Consider the following 19,427-nt stretch of genomic DNA (forward strand, 5'->3'; position numbering starts at 1 on the left):
CATTGATTTCCATGGATTAATTCACACGAGTGCGTGACTTCAAGCAATGTGCGATCGCATTAAAAATATGTTCTAACTTGAGCGTATCTGCAGAGCCCAAGGGCCCACTGACATCAGCATATTGCGGTGCTTGTGTAAATGCACACGACATTCGCAGAAAACCCTCGTATCCGCTGTGTACACAGCCCTTTTGCTGAGCCGGCAGAGATCGCGTATGAGCCGAGCATGCGCTGCACATGGAATCTGGCGTCACGAACATGCACGGTGGGTCGTTTTTTTTTATCATATTCTCCTCTCTGTTCAGAGCAGAGATGCGTATCGAAACGTCGCCGCCTCGCAATGTCTGCATATTACATGCAGAGAAATAGTGCGCGCTACAATACATTTCTCTTGCGTATGTAAACGCTGCGTCCACCCACTGGTGAGCATGGAAGAATGAAGGTCCATTGACTTTCACTGCTTCCATTCACCGCGTATTTGGCGTGCGCGTAATACACGGTGAAAGACCGCCCACGGACATAACTCAACCCCTAAGGGGGTGAACGCAGCGGTCAAAGTTAGTACGGGAAAACAATATCTAACGCCCCTGTGAACTTGAAACTTGGCAAAAATAATCTATTGAACAAATAATGAAACACATATTTTACCGATTGTTGAAAATACGGACAGAAATATTTTCCCGGCTGCTACTGATTCACACAAACCGCCATCAGTATGCGGCCGCGACATTTCAGCAAAATAGTCAGCAGGGCGGTTATAATTATTCCCATCATCATCAGGAGATAAAAAGGTGAAATGATCCCAGTAATTCACCGCGTGATCCGATATCTCCTCCTGTTACATGTTATCTATTGCTCCCTGTTATCAGCCACTTCAGAATGAGGAGAAGAGGACTGTAGTGGGGTAACAAAAAAATCATATTTCCATACATATGTGTGTAAGTTCGATATTGGTCTGGGTTTCTCAGACCGTCATGGCGCTCGCCTGTGTGATCGTACCTAGGCCGGCTTCACATGGGCGTATTTGCGCAGCGTATGACGTGCATAAATTTAGCGTGCGTTGTACGCAGTGAATAGAAACCATTCATTCCAATGGGTTTGTTTAAATTTGCATATTTCGCGCGCATTTTGTTTGTGTGAAAAAAATACGCAGCATCCTCTATTTTCACACATATTACGCTAAAAAATAGCCCACATTAAACTTAATTGGCGCCATGAAATTATTAGGAGGTTTCGGGGATATTTTGCGCAGATGAATACGCAGTGCATGCACGGGCAACAAAAAAAAAGTCGCATACGCACACAGTGCCAGGTGCACAGAAACATGGTGCAAATAAAGGCGCTTACGCCCGTGTGAACGAGCCCTAAGGGGGCCTCCACACGGGCGAGAACGAGTCGCGCCTGACATGCTTGGGAGCAACCCACATCGCGCAGCACATGGTCGCTCTGTCCGTGTTCTGTGCGGGACACCGCGCCTCTGCCTGTTCTATTCTTGTGTAAGACTCGGACGACAACAGAAGGTGCCGCCATCCTTCCGTCTCGTAGCGGCGCTGTGAATCGTCCTCGTAGTTCACTGGTTACACGGAGCAGGTTGTATGGTACGTCTCACAACATTCAAAACGCACCCGGTTGTCTTACCCGTGTGAAGGCGACCAAAAGACGCGAATAACAGCCGTTCGTACACGGACAACTCGCTGGAGCGACGATTCAGTCAGCCGTTCCGTATAACCGGAACCACGAAAACTGCAGCCGTCTGCTATAAAAACATCCTCAGGAGTCAAAAAACATGAAGTGACCGCACCGCATGACCGGCCGCCCCGCAAAGTGACTGCACCATGTGACCTCACGCCCCGCAAAGTGACCGCAATGTGAAGTGACCGGCCGCCCCGCAAAGTGACCGCACCGCGTGACCGGCCGCCCCGCAAAGTGACCGCACCGTGTGACCGCCCGCCCCGCAAAGTGACCGCAATGTGAAGTGACCGGCCGCCCCGCAAAGTGACCGCAACGTGAAGTGACCGGCCTCCCCGCAAAGTGACCGCACCGTGTGACCGGCCGCCCCGCAAAGTGACCGCAATGTGAAGTGACCGGCCGCCCCGCAAAGTGACCGCAACGTGAAGTGACCGGCCGCCCCGCAAAGTGACTGCACCATGTGACCTCACGCCCCGCAAAGTGACCGCAATGTGAAGTGACCGGCCGCCCCGCAAAGTGACCGCACCGCGTGACCGGCCGCCCCGCAAAGTGACCGCACCGTGTGACCGGCCGCCCCGCAAAGTGACCGCACCGTGTGACCGCCCGCCCCGCAAAGTGACCGCAATGTGAAGTGACCGGCCGCCCCGCAAAGTGACCGCAACGTGAAGTGACCGGCCTCCCCGCAAAGTGACCGCAACGTGAAGTGACCGGCCGCCCCGCAAAGTGACCGCAACGTGAAGTGACCGGCCGCCCCGCAAAGTGACCGTACCGCATGACCGGCCGCCCCGCAAAGTGACCGAACCGCGTGACCGGCCGCCCCGCAAAGTGACCGAACCGCGTGACCGGCCGCCCCGTGAAGTGACCGCACAGCGTGACCGGCCGCCCGCAAAGTGACCGCACCGCGTGACCGGCCACCCCATGAAGTGACTGCACCGCGTGACCGGCCGCCCCGTGAAGTGACCGCACAGCGTGACCGGCCGCCCCGCAAAGTGACCGCAATGTGAAGTGACCGGCCGCCCCGCAAAGTGACCGCAATGTGAAGTGACCGGCCGCCCCGCAAAGTGACCGCAATGTGAAGTGACCGGCCGCCCCGCAAAGTGACCGCAGCGTGAAGTGACCGCACAGTGTGATAGGCGGCACCATGTGACTGGACCGCACTGTGTAGTGACCGCACTGTGTGACAGGACTGCAGTGTGAAGTGACCGCACCATGTGACTGGACCGCACTGTGTAGTGACCGCACTGTGTGACAGGACTGCAGTGTGAAGTGACCGCACCGTGTGACTGGACTGCAGCGTGAAATGACCGCACAGTGTAGTGACCGCGCCGTGTGACTGGACCGTGCCGTGTGACCGGCGGCACCGTGCGATGTGACCACATTGTGTGACTGGACTGCACCGTGAAGTAACCGGACCGTGTGACAGGCGGCACCACGTGACAGGACCGCACCGCTTCGTGACCGCACCGTGTGACTGGACCGCACCGTGTGACTGGACTGCAGCGTGAAGTGACCGCAATGTGTGAGACTGGACCGCATCGTGAAGTGACCGCACCGTGAAGTGACCGCACCGTGAAGTGACCGCACAGTGTGACTGGACCGCACCGTAAAGTGACCGCACAATGTGACTAGACTGCACCGTGAAGTGACCGCCGCACCGTGTGACTGGACCGCGCCGTGTGACTGGACCGCGCCGTGAAGTGACCGCACCGTGTGACTGGACCGCACCGTGAAGTGACCGCACAGTGTGACTGGACCGAGCCGTGAAGTGACCGCACAGTGTGACTGGACCGCGCCGTGAAGTGACCGCACCGTGTGACTGGACCGCACCGTGAAGTGACCGCACAGTGTGACTGGACCGAGCCGTGAAGTGACCGCACAGTGTGACTGGACCGAGCCGTGAAGTGACCCTACAGTGTGACTGGACCGAGCCGTGAAGTGACCGCACAGTGTGACTGGACCGAGCCGTGAAGTGACCGCACAGTGCGACTGGACCGAGCCGTGAAGTGACCGCACAGTGCGACTGGACCGAGCCGTGAAGTGACCGCACAGTGCGACTGGACCGAGCCGTGAAGTGACCGCACAGTGCGACTGGACCGAGCCGTGAAGTGACCGCACAGTGCGACTGGACCGAGCCGTGAAGTGACCGCACAGTGCGACTGGACCGAGCCGTGAAGTGACCGCACAGTGCGACTGGACCGAGCCGTGAAGTGACCGCACAGTGCGACTGGACCGAGCCGTGAAGTGACCGCACAGTGTGACTGGACCGCGCCGTGAAGTGACCGCACAGTGTGACTGGACCGCGCCGTGAAGTGACCGCGCCGTGCGATGTGACCACATTGTGTGACTGGAACGCACCGTGAAGTGACCGCACAGTGTGACTGGACTGCACCGTGAAGTGTCCGCACCGTGTGACAGGCGGCACCATGTGACTGGACTGCACCGTGAAGTAACAGCACCGTGTGACAGGCGGCACCGTGTGACAGGACCGCACCGTGTGACAGGACCGCGCCGTGTGACTGGACCGCGCCGTGTGACTGGACCGCGCCGCGTGACTGGACCGCGCCGTGTGACTGGAGCGTGCTGTGAAGTGACCGCACTGTGTGACTGGACCGCGCCGTGAAGTGACCGCACTGTGTGACTGGACCGCGCCGTGAAGTGACCGCACTGTGTGACTGGACCGCGCCGTGAAGTGACCGCACTGTGTGAATGGACCGCGCCGTGAAGTGACCGCACTGTGTGAATGGACCGCGCCGTGAAGTGACCGCACTCTGTGAATGGACCGCGCCGTGAAGTGACCGCACTCTGTGAATGGACCGCGCCGTGAAGTGACCGCACTCTGTGACTGGACTGCACCGTGTATTGAATGCACCGTGTGACAGGACCGCACCGCTTCGTGACCGCACCGTGTGACTAGACTGCACCGTGAAGTGACCGCCGCACCGTGTGACTGGACCGCACCGTGTGACTGGACCGCGCCGTGAAGTGACCGCACTCTGTGACTGGACCGCACCGTGTAGTGAATGCACCGTGTGACAGGACCGCACCGCTTCGTGACCGCACCGTGTAGTGACCCCACTGTGTGACCTGGACCGCATCGTGTGACAGGACCGCACCGCATGACTGGACCGCACCGCAAAGTGACCACATTGTGTGACTGCACCGCACCGTGTGACTGAACCGCACCATGAAGTGACCGCACCGTGAGACTGGCTGCTCCGTGAAGTGACCGCAAAGTGAGACCGATGGCACCGAGAAGTGACAGAACCATGAAGCGGACTGGGCCGCACCGTTTGACCGACCGCACCGCATCATAACTGCACTGTGTGACTGGACCACGCTGTGAAGTGACTGCGCTGCGTGACGGGACCGCACCGTGTGACCAGCCGCACCGTGAAGTGAACGCGCCGTGAAGTGACCGCACCGTGCGATGTGACCACATAGTGTGACTGGACCGCACCGTGAAGTGACCGCACAGTGTGACTGGACCGCGCCGTGAAGTGACCGCGCCGTGCGATGTGACCACATTGTGTGACTGGAACGCACCGTGAAGTGACCGCACAGTGTGACTGGACTGCACCGTGAAGTGTCCGCACCGTGTGACAGGCGGCACCATGTGACTGGACTGCACCGTGAAGTAACAGCACCGTGTGACAGGCGGCACCGTGTGACAGGACCGCACCGTGTGACAGGACCGCGCCGTGTGACTGGACCGCGCCGCGTGACTGGACCGCGCCGCGTGACTGGAGCGTGCTGTGAAGTGACCGCACTGTGTGACTGGACCGCGCCGTGAAGTGACCGCACTGTGTGACTGGACCGCGCCGTGAAGTGACCGCACTGTGTGACTGGACCGCGCCGTGAAGTGACCGCACTGTGTGAATGGACCGCGCCGTGAAGTGACCGCACTCTGTGAATGGACCGCGCCGTGAAGTGACCGCACTCTGTGAATGGACCGCGCCGTGAAGTGACCGCACTCTGTGAATGGACCGCGCCGTGAAGTGACCGCACTCTGTGACTGGACTGCACCGTGTATTGAATGCACCGTGTGACAGGACCGCACCGCTTCGTGACCGCACCGTGTGACTAGACTGCACCGTGAAGTGACCGCCGCACCGTGTGACTGGACCGCACCGTGTGACTGGACCGCACTGTGTGAATGGACCGCGCCGTGAAGTGACCGCACTCTGTGACTGGACCGCACCGTGTAGTGAATGCACCGTGTGACAGGACCGCACCGCTTCGTGACCGCACCGTGTAGTGACCCCACTGTGTGACCTGGACCGCATCGTGTGACAGGACCGCACCGCATGACTGGACCGCACCGCAAAGTGACCACATTGTGTGACTGCACCGCACCGTGTGACTGAACCGCACCATGAAGTGACCGCACCGTGAGACTGGCTGCTCCGTGAAGTGACCGCAAAGTGAGACCGATGGCACCGAGAAGTGACAGAACCATGAAGCGGACTGGGCCGCACCGTTTGACCGACCGCACCGCATCATAACTGCACTGTGTGACTGGACCACGCTGTGAAGTGACTGCGCTGTGTGACGGGACCGCACCGTCTGACCAGCCGCACCGTGAAGTGAACGCGCCGTGAAGTGACCGCACCGTGCGATGTGACCACATTGTGTGACTGGACCGCACCGTGAAGTGACCGCACAGTGTGACTGGACTGCACCGTGAAGTGTCCGCAACGTGTGACAGGCGGCACCATGTGACTGGACTGCACCGTGTGACAGGCGGCACCATGTGACTGGACTGCACCGTGAAGTAACAGCACCGTGTGACAGGCGGCACCGTTTGACAGGACCGCACCGTGTGACTGGACCGCACCGCTTCGTGACCGCGCCGTGTGACTGGACCGCGCCGCGTGACTGGACCGCGCCGCGTGACTGGACCGCGCCGTGAAGTGACCGCACCGTGTGACTGGACCGCGCCGTGAAGTTACCGCACCGTGAAGTGACCGCACTGTGTGAATGGACCGCGCCGTGAAGTGACCGCACTGTGTGAATGGACCGCGCCGTGAAGTGACCGCACAGTGTGACTGGACCGCGCCGTGAAGTGACCGCACAGTGTGACTGGACCGCGCCGTGAAGTGACCGCACAGTGTGACTGGACCGCGCCGTGAAGTGACCGCACCGTGTGACTGGACCGCGCCGTGAAGTGACCGCACCGTGTGACTGGACCGCGCCGTGAAGTGACCGCACCGTGTGACTGGAGCGCGCCGTGAAGTGACCGCACCGTGTGACTGGAGCGCGCCGTGAAGTGACCGCACCGTGTGACTGGACCGCGCCGTGAAGTGACCGCACCGTGTGACTGGACCGCGCCGTGAAGTGACCGCACCCTGTGACTGGACCGCGCCGTGAAGTGACCGCACTCTGTGACTGGACCGCGCCGTGAAGTGACCGCACTCTGTGACTGGACCGCGCCGTGAAGTGACCGCACTCTGTGACTGGACCGCGCCGTGAAGTGACCGCACTCTGTGACTGGACCGCGCCGTGAAGTGACCGCACTCTGTGACTGGACCGCGCCGTGAAGTGACCGCACTCTGTGACTGGACCGCACCGTGTAGTGAATGCACCGTGTGACAGGACCGCACCGTGTAGTGACCCTACTGTGTGACCTGGACCGCTCCGTGTGACAGGACCGCACTGTGTGACTGGACCGCACCGCAAAGTGACCGCATTGTGTGACTGCACCGCTCCGTGTGACTGGACCGCACCATGAAGTGACCGCACCGTGAGACTGGCTGCTCCGTGAAGTGACCGCAAAGTGAGACCGACGGCACCGACAAGTGACAGAACCATGAAGCGGACTGGGCCGCACCGTTTGACCAACCGCACCGCATCATAACTGCACTGTGTGACTGGACCACGCTGTGAAGTGACTGCGCTGTGTGACGGGACCGCACCGTGAAGTGACCGCACAGTGTGACTGGACTGCACCGTGAAGTGTCCGCACCGTGTGACAGGCGGCACCATGTGACTGGACTGCACCGTGAAGTAACAGCACCGTGTGACAGGCGGCACCGTGTGACAGGACCGCACCGTGTGACAGGACCGCGCCGCGTGACTGGACCGCGCCGCGTGACTGGACCGCGCCGTGTGACTGGAGCGTGCCGTGAAGTGACCGCACTGTGTGACTGGACCGCGCCGTGAAGTGACCACACTGTGTGACTGGACCGCGCCGTGAAGTGACCGCACTGTGTGACTGGACCGCGCCGTGAAGTGACCGCACTGTGTGACTGGACCGCGCCGTGAAGTGACCGCACTGTGTGAATGGACCGCGCCGTGAAGTGACCGCACTCTGTGAATGGACCGCGCCGTGAAGTGACCGCACTCTGTGAATGGACCGCGCCGTGAAGTGACCGCACTCTGTGAATGGACCGCGCCGTGAAGTGACCGCACTCTGTGAATGGACCGCGCCGTGAAGTGACCGCACTCTGTGACTGGACTGCACCGTGTATTGAATGCACCGTGTGACAGGACCGCACCGCTTCGTGACCGCACCGTGTGACTAGACTGCACCGTGAAGTGACCGCCGCACCGTGTGACTGGACCGCACCGTGTGACTGGACCGCGCCGTGTGAATGGACCGCGCCGTGTGAATGGACCGCGCCGTGTGAATGGACCGCGCCGTGTGAATGGACCGCGCCGTGTGAATGGACCGCACTCTGTGACTGGACCGCACCGTGTAGTGAATGCACCGTGTGACAGGACCGCACCGCTTCGTGACCGCACCGTGTAGTGACCCCACTGTGTGACCTGGACCGCATCGTGTGACAGGACCGCACCGCATGACTGGACCGCACCGCAAAGTGACCACATTGTGTGACTGCACCGCACCGTGTGACTGAACCGCACCATGAAGTGACCGCACCGTGAGACTGGCTGCTCCGTGAAGTGACCGCAAAGTGAGACCGATGGCACCGAGAAGTGACAGAACCATGAAGCGGACTGGGCCGCACCGTTTGACCGACCGCACCGCATCATAACTGCACTGTGTGACTGGACCACGCTGTGAAGTGACTGCGCTGCGTGACGGGACCGCACCGTCTGACCAGCCGCACCGTGAAGTGAACGCGCCGTGAAGTGACCGCACCGTGCGATGTGACCACATTGTGTGACTGGACCGCACCGTGAAGTGACCGCACAGTGTGACTGGACTGCACCGTGAAGTGTCCGCAACGTGTGACAGGCGGCACCATGTGACTGGACTGCACCGTGTGACAGGCGGCACCATGTGACTGGACTGCACCGTGAAGTAACAGCACCGTGTGACAGGCGGCACCGTTTGACAGGACCGCACCGTGTGACTGGACCGCACCGCTTCGTGACCGTGCCGTGTGACTGGACCGCGCCGAGTGACTGGACCGCGCCGTGAAGTGACCGCACCGTGTGACTGGACCGCGCCGTGAAGTTACCGCACCGTGTGACTGGACCGCGCCGTGAAGTGACCGCACTGTGTGAATGGACCGCGCCGTGAAGTGACCGCACTGTGTGAATGGACCGCGCCGTGAAGTGACCGCACAGTGTGACTGGACCGCGCCGTGAAGTGACCGCACTGTGTGAATGGACCGCGCCGTGAAGTGACCGCACAGTGTGACTGGACCGCGCCGTGAAGTGACCGCACCGTGTGACTGGACCGCGCCGTGAAGTGACCGCACCGTGTGACTGGAGCGCGCCGTGAAGTGACCGCACCGTGTGACTGGAGCGCGCCGTGAAGTGACCGCACCGTGTGACTGGACCGCGCCGTGAAGTGACCGCACTCTGTGACTGGACCGCGCCGTGAAGTGACCGCACTCTGTGACTGGACCGCGCCGTGAAGTGACCGCACTCTGTGACTGGACCGCGCCGTGAAGTGACCGCACTCTGTGACTGGACCGCGCCGTGAAGTGACCGCACTCTGTGACTGGACCGCGCCGTGAAGTGACCGCACTCTGTGACTGGACCGCGCCGTGAAGTGACCGCACTCTGTGACTGGACCGCACCGTGTAGTGAATGCACCGTGTGACAGGACCGCACCGTGTAGTGACCCTACTGTGTGACCTGGACCGCTCCGTGTGACAGGACCGCACTGTGTGACTGGACCGCACCGCAAAGTGACCGCATTGTGTGACTGCACCGCACCGTGTGACTGGACCGCACCATGAAGTGACCGCACCGTGAGACTGGCTGCTCCGTGAAGTGACCGCAAAGTGAGACCGACGGCACCGACAAGTGACAGAACCATGAAGCGGACTGGGCCGCACCGTTTGACCGACCGCACCGCATCATAACTGCACTGTGTGACTGGACCACGCTGTGAAGTGACTGCGCTGCGTGACGGGACCGCACCGTGTGACCAGCCGCACCGTGAAGTGAACGCGCCATGAAGTGACCGCGCGACTGGACCGCGCCGTGTGACTGGACCGCGCCGTGAAGTGACCGCACAGTGTGACTGGCCGCTGTGAGGGGACCGGGTCACAGCCGTCTCATGCTGTCGTCCTATGAGCGAAGCCGTGGGGCTCCCGCCAGCCCTACCAAGGACCAGGGGTCACACGCGGCAGGGAAGCGTCTCGGTGCCCCGTGATTACCCTCAGGGGCTCCTCTGTGGGGCGGACGGGACATACGGCTGATGGGTTCTTACCTACGCCGGTTCCGGGTGTCTCGGGCTGTCTCTCCTCCAGGCTCCGGGTGTCTCCCCCAGGAGTGTCTCTCCTCTGGGCTCCGGGTGTCTCGGGCTGTCTCTCCTCCGGGCTCCGGGTGTCTCGGGCTGTCTCTCCTCCGGGCTCCGGGTGTCTCGGGCTGTCTCTCCTCCGGGCTCCGGGTGTCTCGGGCTGTCTCTCCCACGAGTGTCTCTCCTCCGGGCTCCGGGTGTCTCGGGCTGTCTCTCCTCCGGGTGTCTTTCTGACGGTTTCTGTTCTCTCCTCTGGGCTCCGGGTGTCTCGGGCTGTCTCTCCTCCGGGTGTCTCTCTGACGGTTTCTGTTCTCTCCTCTGGGCTCCGGGTGTCTCGGGCTGTCTCTCCTCCGGGTGTCTCTCCTCCGGTTTCTGTTCTCTCCTCGCTCCGCCCCGTTCTTGTAAACAGAAATGAAAGTGAAAGTAACCGAAGAGACGCCGAAGATGGAGAGCGAACGGCGGGGCCCACCGAGTGCAGGCGGTCCGACACCGGGGCGGGAGACGGAGGAGAGGGACATGGCGGGACAGCGGAGTGCGGGGTACATGGGGGGACAGAGGGGCACAGATGACATGAGGGGTGCGGGGCACATGGGGGGACAGCAGGGTGCGGGGCACATGGGGGGACAGCAGGGTGCGGGGCACAGGGGGGGACAGCAGGGTGCGGGCTACATGGCGGGACAGCAGGGTGCGGGCTACATGGCGGGACAGCAGGGTGCGAGCTACATGGCGGGACAGAGGGGCACAGATGACATAAGGGGTGCGGGGTACATGGTGGGACAGCAGGGTGCGGGCTACATGGCGGGACAGAGGGGCACAGATGACATAAGGGGTGCGGGGTACATGGTGGGACAGCAGGGTGCGAGCTACATGGCGGGACAGAGGGGCACAGATGACATAAGGGGTGCGGGGTACATGGTGGGACAGCAGGGTGCGGGCTACATGGGGGGACAGCAGGGTGCAGGGTACATGGTGGGACAGCGGGGTTCGAGCTACATGGTGGGACAGCAGGGTGCGGGCTACATGGTGGGACAGCGGGGTTCGAGCTACATGGGGGGACAGCAGGGTGCGGGGTACATGGTGGGACAGCAGAGTGCGGGGTACATGGGGGGACAGCAGGATGCGGGCTACATGCTGGGACAGCGGGGTTCGAGCTACATGCTGGGACAGCGGGGTTCGAGCTACATGGGGGGACAGCAGAGTGCGGGGTACATGGGGGGACAGCAGGGTGCGGGGTACATGGGGGGACAGCAGGGTGCGGGCTACATGGGGGGGCAGACTCTGGGGGGACCGAAGGACATGCGCAGCGGTTCATCGCGTACAGATGATTCAGGGTCTGCACAGAACATTGGGGGTCCCCGCGGGTCACATACACCACAGATAGACACATTTAGTGACTCCAGCTCTGGGCAGGATTGGGGGCTCCCCGTCTTCGTGCGACTCCCCCAAGATCAGCCGAACTTCCATCTAAAGATTAAGAAATATTTCTCCTGCAAAAACAAATCCGGAGGAGACGAATACTGCAAAGTGGAGATGATCAGTCCATCCGAATACCTGGTGTGCTTCAAGGACCCCACAGGTGAGTGCCGCCCCACGTACAACCCCCAAGGAGCAGCCCCAAGTATAACCCCTATGAGGGGAGACCCCCAAGGAGCAGCCCCAAGTGTAACCCCTATGAGAGGAGACCCCCAAGGAGCAGCCCCAAGTATAACCCCTATGAGGGGAGACCCCCAAGGAGCAGCCCCAAGTGTAACCCCTATCAGGGGAGACCCCCAAGGAGCAGCCCCATGTATAACCCCTAGGAGGGGAGACCCTCAAGAATAACCCCCAGGAGGGGAGACCCTCAAGAATAACCCCCAGGAGGGGAGACCCCCAAGGATAGCCCCCCAGGGGGGAGACCCCCCAAGGAGCAGTCCCAAGTATAACCCCTAGGAAGGGACACCCCCAAGTACAAGCTGCTCTACACGGCGGGTGGGTCAGGACCGGTCTGTCTACAGTATGAGGTGCAGTCTCCGAGGTTGAGTCGTATCCCTTCTCTCTCCTCAGCTCGGGTCAGAGTGCTCAAGAAGAAGGAACATGAGATAGAATCCATAAATGTTCAGGTGATGCCTGGTGAGGACGTAACGAGCGAGGAGCTCCAGCGCAGCCCCCAAACCTCCAAGACTCCTGAGAAGGCAGATCTCTATACAGAAGACGGGAGAGGAAATGACAACAGAGACCTGGACCGTCCTGAGCTTCCAGAGGGCGACGGCGGGTCCGGATCCCACCCAACCAAGACGAACTATCTCAGCAGTGCTGAGGATCGGAGCTCTCCCTTCCCAGAGGTGATGACCACAGCGCCATCTTTATTTGTCACGGCGCCATCTTTATTTGTCAGGGCTCCTGGGGATGACAGCAGAATATAATTGTAAGGGTACCTTTATCACTGGAAACAACGCATTCGGGTGATCATCGTCCCATGTGCCCACGGCTGCCATCAGGGCACTGAGCGAGTAAACGCTCACCGGTCGAGTGGCTTGGTTCTTAGCAGAACTCAACACCGAGTGACTGTCAGGCCGTATACAGAGGAGTCACTCAATGTTTCAGCGACTCCTCTCTACAGTGATTGGAGGCGGGCGGCTGGAACAATCCCGGGCCGCTCTTCCTCCATTCATTGAACGCCAATTGTTCCTGTGTAAAACACAGGACTGACAGCCGGGCAGCCATATTTGTGTCCTAATTCTGCAACTGCCCTATTTGTGTCACTGGTCAATGCAGTGACACAAAACACTTCATACAGCAAAGACGGGGTGCATGCTATACAATAGACTTGGCACAACATACTAGGCGCACTGACGCCACCTCTTGGCTCATGTACGCTAGTATTGCGTGTGAGCTCCATATTTTCACGTTTCACAAATGTAACTACGTCCTGTAACGTTTTCAGTATAGTTATTGAATAAGTAACTTAGTTGTGATGTGCTCTGCGGGGGCTGGGCCCAGCGCCTGTGCAGGGGGGCTGGGCCCAGCGTCTGTGCAGCGGGGCCGGGCCCAGCGCCTGTGCAGCGGGGCCGGGCCCAGCGCCTGTGCAGCGGGGCCGGGCCCAGCGCCTGTGCAGCGGGGCCGGGCCCAGCGCCTGTGCAGCGGGGCCGGGCCCAGCGCCTGTGCAGCGGGGCCGGGCCCAGCGCCTGTGCAGCGGGGCCGGGCCCAGCGCCTGTGTAGGGGGGCGGTCAGAGTATATCAGTGTTGCAAAGAGCAGTTTTAGTAGCATTAAGATTCTGATAAATCTGCAACGTTAAAAATGGTTAGTTGACGAGTGCCAACTGCTGGGGTCTGTTCACACACTGAGGTCATATCGCAGTTTATTGACTCAAAATTACATCTTTTTTTGCTGCAGTTTTATGGTAATTCTGGCAATAAATAACGATCTGACCACACCATGTCAGTAGACCCTCACAGAACAGTTTTAACCCCTTAAGGAAACAACCATTTTTTTAATTTCCATTCTCGTTTTTTTCTCGCCATTTTAATAAACCACACCAGTTTTATTTGTCCATCTATGTAGCTGTCCGGGGTCTTATTTTTGCAGGATGAATTGTATTTTTCAGTGGTTCTATTTAATGTACGTTACAATGTACTGCAAAACATAAAAAAAAATTGTCGTTGGAGTGAAATGGAAAAACAAGCAAAATTTTGGGGGGTCTTGTTTGTACGGTGTATGACATAACGCTATTCTGTGGGTCAGTACGATTACTACCAGACCAAGTTAATTAAGTTTTTTCCTTTTTGCATTAGCGGAAGTATAGCGTGACGGGCAGCTTCCATTGACTACAATGGAAGCCATCCGCGCGTATTCCCGCGGCAAATAGGACATGCCGCGGGTAATTTCATGCTGCAGAATTCCACCAATAGAACATAATAGCTGCAGTGAAACGCCGTGTTTTACGCGGTGGAAATCTGGCCGTGGGCATTAGGCCTTATGGACACTGCGATACCAAAAAGGTTTTCTTTTTTTTTTTATTTAGATTTTTTTTAATCATAAATATGGCAAAAGGTTTTTACTGACGTGGCATTTGTAGGGTTAACGGCTGCGGTCAGCAGTGGCGCTGATTGGAGCTATAGCCGGGTGGGAGTCAGCTGTAAGAAACAGCCAGCAACCACATTATATGCAATAGGATCGATCCTCCTCCATACAAACCCCAATATTTCATGCACATCCTGGGGCTTTAAGCGGTTAATGAATCACCTTGGAATTGCACCATTAACTAAGTTGGGGTGCTGTTTGTGGAGGTGACGGGGAGCCGGGGGTTGTGGGTTTTTTTAAATACTCGCCCACTCTCTCATTTTCCGCACTGTCACCTCTGCAAATCTGACTCTTTTTCGGACCAGCATGCACGCATTCTCAGTGAAATCGTGCACTCGAAAAGAATCAGGAAAGTATAAAAAGAAACACTCCCCCTTTCACCCCCAAGACCTCCCAGAACAGCACCCACCACAATTTAGTCTGTGGTGCTGTTCCAAGATGACAGGTTCCCTTCAAATGAGTGTCCGACCTGTGACACATCTTGATTTTCTAACCAAAATCAATCCAAATTTCATGACTCTTTATTTTCATGTCTTTATAATGGTGAGAGCTCTACTCTTTTATACAAAGCTCCAAGTCCCCAGCATAGACCAGAGTTAGATGATAAAGCTCTAGCTGCTTGCTGCCACCACTAGGGGGAGCTTACAGGGCTTATCAATTGCCTATTTAAAGTGCAAGATGTCTTCCATGCTTTGACCACAGATTAAAGGGGTTGTATCCCAATTGCAAGTTATCCTCTATCCTAGGAGAGAACTAGCTGATTGGTGGGTTTCTCACCAATGAGACCCCTGTCAATCTTAAGACTGGACTTCCGTGTCCTTCTCTTCCTGTCACTGTGAGTGTTGCTTCTTCCCCTTTTGACCAAATGGAGTTCTGGACGAGCATGTGCGGTCGGCGCTCCATTCATTTTAATGGAGCTGACGTAAATACCCGAGTGCTTGTCGTTTGGCTATCTCCACAGTCCCTTTGAAAGTTAGCGTGTGTGACCAATGCGGCATTCAATCTCCTCCTTGCTGTGAGCGGTGCAGGAATCCCACAGTGAGGAAAATGGAAATTCGGGACCCCCATTTCCCCTATCCTGTATTGTAATTGGGGGTACAACCCCTTTTAGATGAAATTCTTAAAGAAACTTACTTGGCTGCAACTAGCAAGCGGCCTTCTCCACGCCCCATGGGCGCAGGGTCTCTTCACCTGTTTTTTTTTTTGTCTGTCTGTATTTCCTTTCATCTATAATTTTAGCTTTTACGGTATTGATTCCCATTAGATACCACATAGAAATGTCTGCGCTCTTCTTCAGGGTCAACGTCCTCTCACTTCTGTTTCTTTTCTGTTACTTTCCAGATCTTTTCTGAAGTATCTGCGACTTTGAATGCTGATATGATCAGTGGGGAGATATTACAGGGCATCAAACGCAAGTTCTCATCTCTGCAGCTAATCGAGTCTGAAGCCGGCATTAATGTCACAGGAAGCTATGGGGCAATAGAAGAGTTGCATGACTTCCTCCATGGGAAGCTTGGGGGTGGTATGAAGAGGTCAGCCCATAAGGAGGAGTGCAAGGAAGAATATGAAGAGGACTGCTTGAATCTGGACTCTCCTTTATACGAATATATTGCTGAAATTTACAAAGATGAGGTGACAAAGATAGAGAGTCAATGCAAGGTGAAGGTTACGGAAGTGAGGAAATCCAATGGTAAAACTTACATAAAACTGCAACCTTCGGGGCCAAATGCCTTCGTAGAACGAGCAAAGCAAATGTTTATTAATCGGGTCCAAGATGTAACCAAAGACTGGTCTCAGACGGAAATGCCGATATCTGCCATGAAAGCTCCACTAGAAGTCACCAAATCATACATGAAGGATCATCATAAGACGTTAGTCATAGTAGACAACGGTCTCTTGATACTCCGTGGACCCGAGCGGGAATTGCCTCTGGCAGCAGAAGCTTTGCAGAAGGGTGAGGGCCGTTATCTACTCCCTCAGCGAGTCCTTACCATCTCCTCCAAGGACATGAAGAGTGAAGTGTTAGTAGATGCCAGGCACATGGACATCTTGAAAAAATTAAAGTCCAAAGAGATTGAGGCGCTCCTGCAAAAGTACAGAGTGAGGATGGATGAACAAGGCAAAGATGGAAATGTGATTGTCGCATTCAGAGCCCTGAACGAAGCTCCTGATCTGGCAGGCAATGCCTGTCACAACTTCACCGACCTCCTGCAGAGCACCATCATGAGTCTTACGAGAAAAACCATCAATGTGAACGTGGAAGATGGAGCAAAAAGACTTGCCGAGTTCCGTGCCAGCCTGCAGAAGGGCGGCGTAGACATTATTCTGGAGCCTGGCCAGGGCTCGGTCACCCTCATTGGTTCTCCAATCCTTGTAGACTTTGTCGAAGAGAAGCTCCGGGAGGTCTTCAAGATACAAGATCCTCGGGGAGCTGCTGCCTCTGGAGGGGACGCTGATGAAGCAATGGACACTAGTCGCCCCCCTGACAGAAAGAAGAGTACAGAGGAGGAGACCTGTCCAATTTGCCTGGACCAGATCAAAAACAAGAAAGTTCTGCCAAAATGCAAACATGAGTTCTGTGATGTTTGTCTTGAGACAAGTTTAAAGACAAAGCCGGTCTGCCCCGTGTGCACTATTCCATATGGAGTCATCATAGGGGACCAGCCTCCTGGGACTATGGTTGATAGGACTGTGGCATTTAGCCTGCCGGGATTTGGTGGATGTGGAACCATAGAAATCAAGTATAGCATCCCAGGGGGTATGCAGCAGGTGAGTGCAGAGGATACATAGTCAAGGGAGAGAAGGACGTCATGGGGAGTGTTATGTACTCATAGGGTGCACCAGCAGTGTCTGAGCAGTATAGACCCTGCATTGCTGGACGTCTGGACCCTTCTGACTCTTCCATTACACTACCGGGCACTTTGGAGAAATTCCCCAGATTGAGTGGTGCTGTAACAGGTTAAAAAAGTCCATGTTGTGGGGGTCCCAGCAGTTATAACTTCACTGTTCCCTCATTGATATCATATCCTAATAATATGCAAGCAGTAATGGGAAATTATTTTTCATTCTAAGGGGTTGTCCCAAGATCAACATTTATGCCCCCACACGACTGATAGCTGGGGGCTCCACCCTTGGAAAATCACAATAATAGATATCCCATGTATGAATGGAGCAGGGGTCGATCATGGATGCTGCTTCTCCATTCAAAGCCTGTAGGACCGGCGACAATATTCAAGCACTGTACTTGTCTTTTGCCGTCAGCCCCATAGTCTTTGAATGGCATTTTTTCAGGCACTGATTCAAACTGGGTACACGTGACTGCCGTTCTCTTGCCTATTATGGTTACACCACGGGTCAGCTAACCGCATTGTTTTATCATTTAAAACCATTATCAGGAAAACCATCCTAACCCCGGAAAGCGGTTCAGCGGCACTGATCGCATGGCGTACTTACCAGATAACCAAGAGGGCAGGGATATTCTGCGTCTGCTGAAGAAAGCCTTCCAGCAGAAACTGATCTTCACCGTGGGAGAGTCTCGTACTACAGGTTGTAAAGACACCGTGACCTGGAACGATATTCATCATAAGACCAGCGCTCACGGAGGAGCATCGGGGTAAGAGGAAGACGGAAGTCGGATGTATTCTACGCACATCCTATTTATACACTGCAATAAATATCTGCGTTGAGTTGGCGCTGTGTAAACCGTATCCCTCTCTTCCAGGTTTGGGTATCCGGATCCTGGTTATCTGAAGCGCGTTCGTGAGGAGCTAAAAGCCAAAGGAGTCGAGTGAAAAGATGTGGATAAGAAATCGACTCTGCTTATTTACCTGATATTATATATGGGATTTGGATCTTTATAGGGTCTCTGCTACCTACCACCACCTTCCTTCTGCAGACGGCTTGCCCATAGTGCTGCTGGATGCAGCGAAGGATGGAGGTGGGAGGTGTTAATGGGCGGCAGGGGGACGTTTGGCCAAGAATTACGTTTTAAGGGCTTTAAAAATATGAGTGGAAGACTCAGGATATACGGGCATCACTCCCATCATCCGTGACCTCACAGTTTGACCGCCCTCTTTCACACAGCGTGTGGTCTGGGGATTATTAGTATCATATGGCAGTTTTCCTGGCTTCCTCCTTCCGGGGGGGGAAGGGTGATGTCACGGGTAGTTTTTCAATCAAAATGTTCTTGATTTTGTTAATTTGCTGAAATTACTTGTTAATTAAAGTGTTGCATCAGCACCGCAGACCTGTGAGATCTCGCCTTATTCCCTACACGCTCCTAATGCATCTGTACTGTGATGACCGCGTTGTCTAGAAGTACTTGTTACCACCTTAACACGAAGGTCGCAGCAAAACTATATATTATTACACGAGCAGCAACCACGGGCGCATAACTCAGGAAATATCAATAGAATTGCTTGTGTGGAAAACTGCATCATGTTGCCCCGTGTGGTTCTTATGTGATCCAATTTGGGCTAAATCGTGACCTACAGGGGGAGCTGCAATAAATCCTATGACTGAGCCATTTCTATAGAGATCATCCTGACCCCATTCCCTTCATCTGCATCCTGTGAATGCCATAATAGGACGCGTCTCACAGCCATAATATAGCAGATATCGCACAAACGTAATAGTCTGGCCTCTCAGACCCAGAGAGGCAAACAAAGCAGTTCACTATCGGAGTCAGATGTAATGTAGTCCCGGATTAGGAAAAACATAGCAGCTTTTATCCAAAATTAGCGCCACTCTTGTCCACAGGCTGTGTGTGGTACTACAGCTCATGGACATGTACTTCAGTGGAGCTAAGCTGTAGTACTGGGCACAACCCATGGACGGATGTGGTGCTGTTTGCAGGGAAAAAAAGCAGCTATGTTTTTGTAATCCTGGACAACCCTTTTTAGTCACAATACAGAACAGCAGAGCTGAGTTGTGTACTGACAGGCAGGCAGTGACATAGCAGAGCTCAACGGCTGCTCAGGAGAACAGGTTGCACATTCTTTGGATGGTGCAAAAGGTATAC

The 19,427-nt window shown here is 56.2% G+C and overlaps 2 protein-coding genes across 2 annotated transcripts in view; one reads left to right on the plus strand and one right to left on the minus strand.

Annotated features, from left to right (window-relative positions):
• The window catches only part of LOC136576196 (protein mono-ADP-ribosyltransferase PARP14-like), a 913,674-nt gene that overhangs the window by 24,634 nt on the left and 869,613 nt on the right, over nt 1-19,427 (minus strand). The window lies entirely within an intron of this gene.
• DTX3L (deltex E3 ubiquitin ligase 3L) lies at nt 11,600-18,651 on the plus strand. Its single transcript, XM_066575281.1, has 5 exons — nt 11,600-11,923; nt 12,391-12,668; nt 15,749-17,176; nt 17,803-18,020; nt 18,129-18,651. The coding sequence occupies exons 1-5, from the start codon at nt 11,611-11,613 to the stop codon at nt 18,196-18,198; spliced, it is 2,307 nt and encodes a 768-aa protein (XP_066431378.1). The 5' UTR covers nt 11,600-11,610; the 3' UTR covers nt 18,199-18,651.

This window comes from Eleutherodactylus coqui, chromosome 8 (genome assembly GCF_035609145.1).
Source record: "Eleutherodactylus coqui strain aEleCoq1 chromosome 8, aEleCoq1.hap1, whole genome shotgun sequence".
Classification (NCBI taxonomy): Eukaryota; Metazoa; Chordata; class Amphibia; order Anura; family Eleutherodactylidae; genus Eleutherodactylus; species Eleutherodactylus coqui.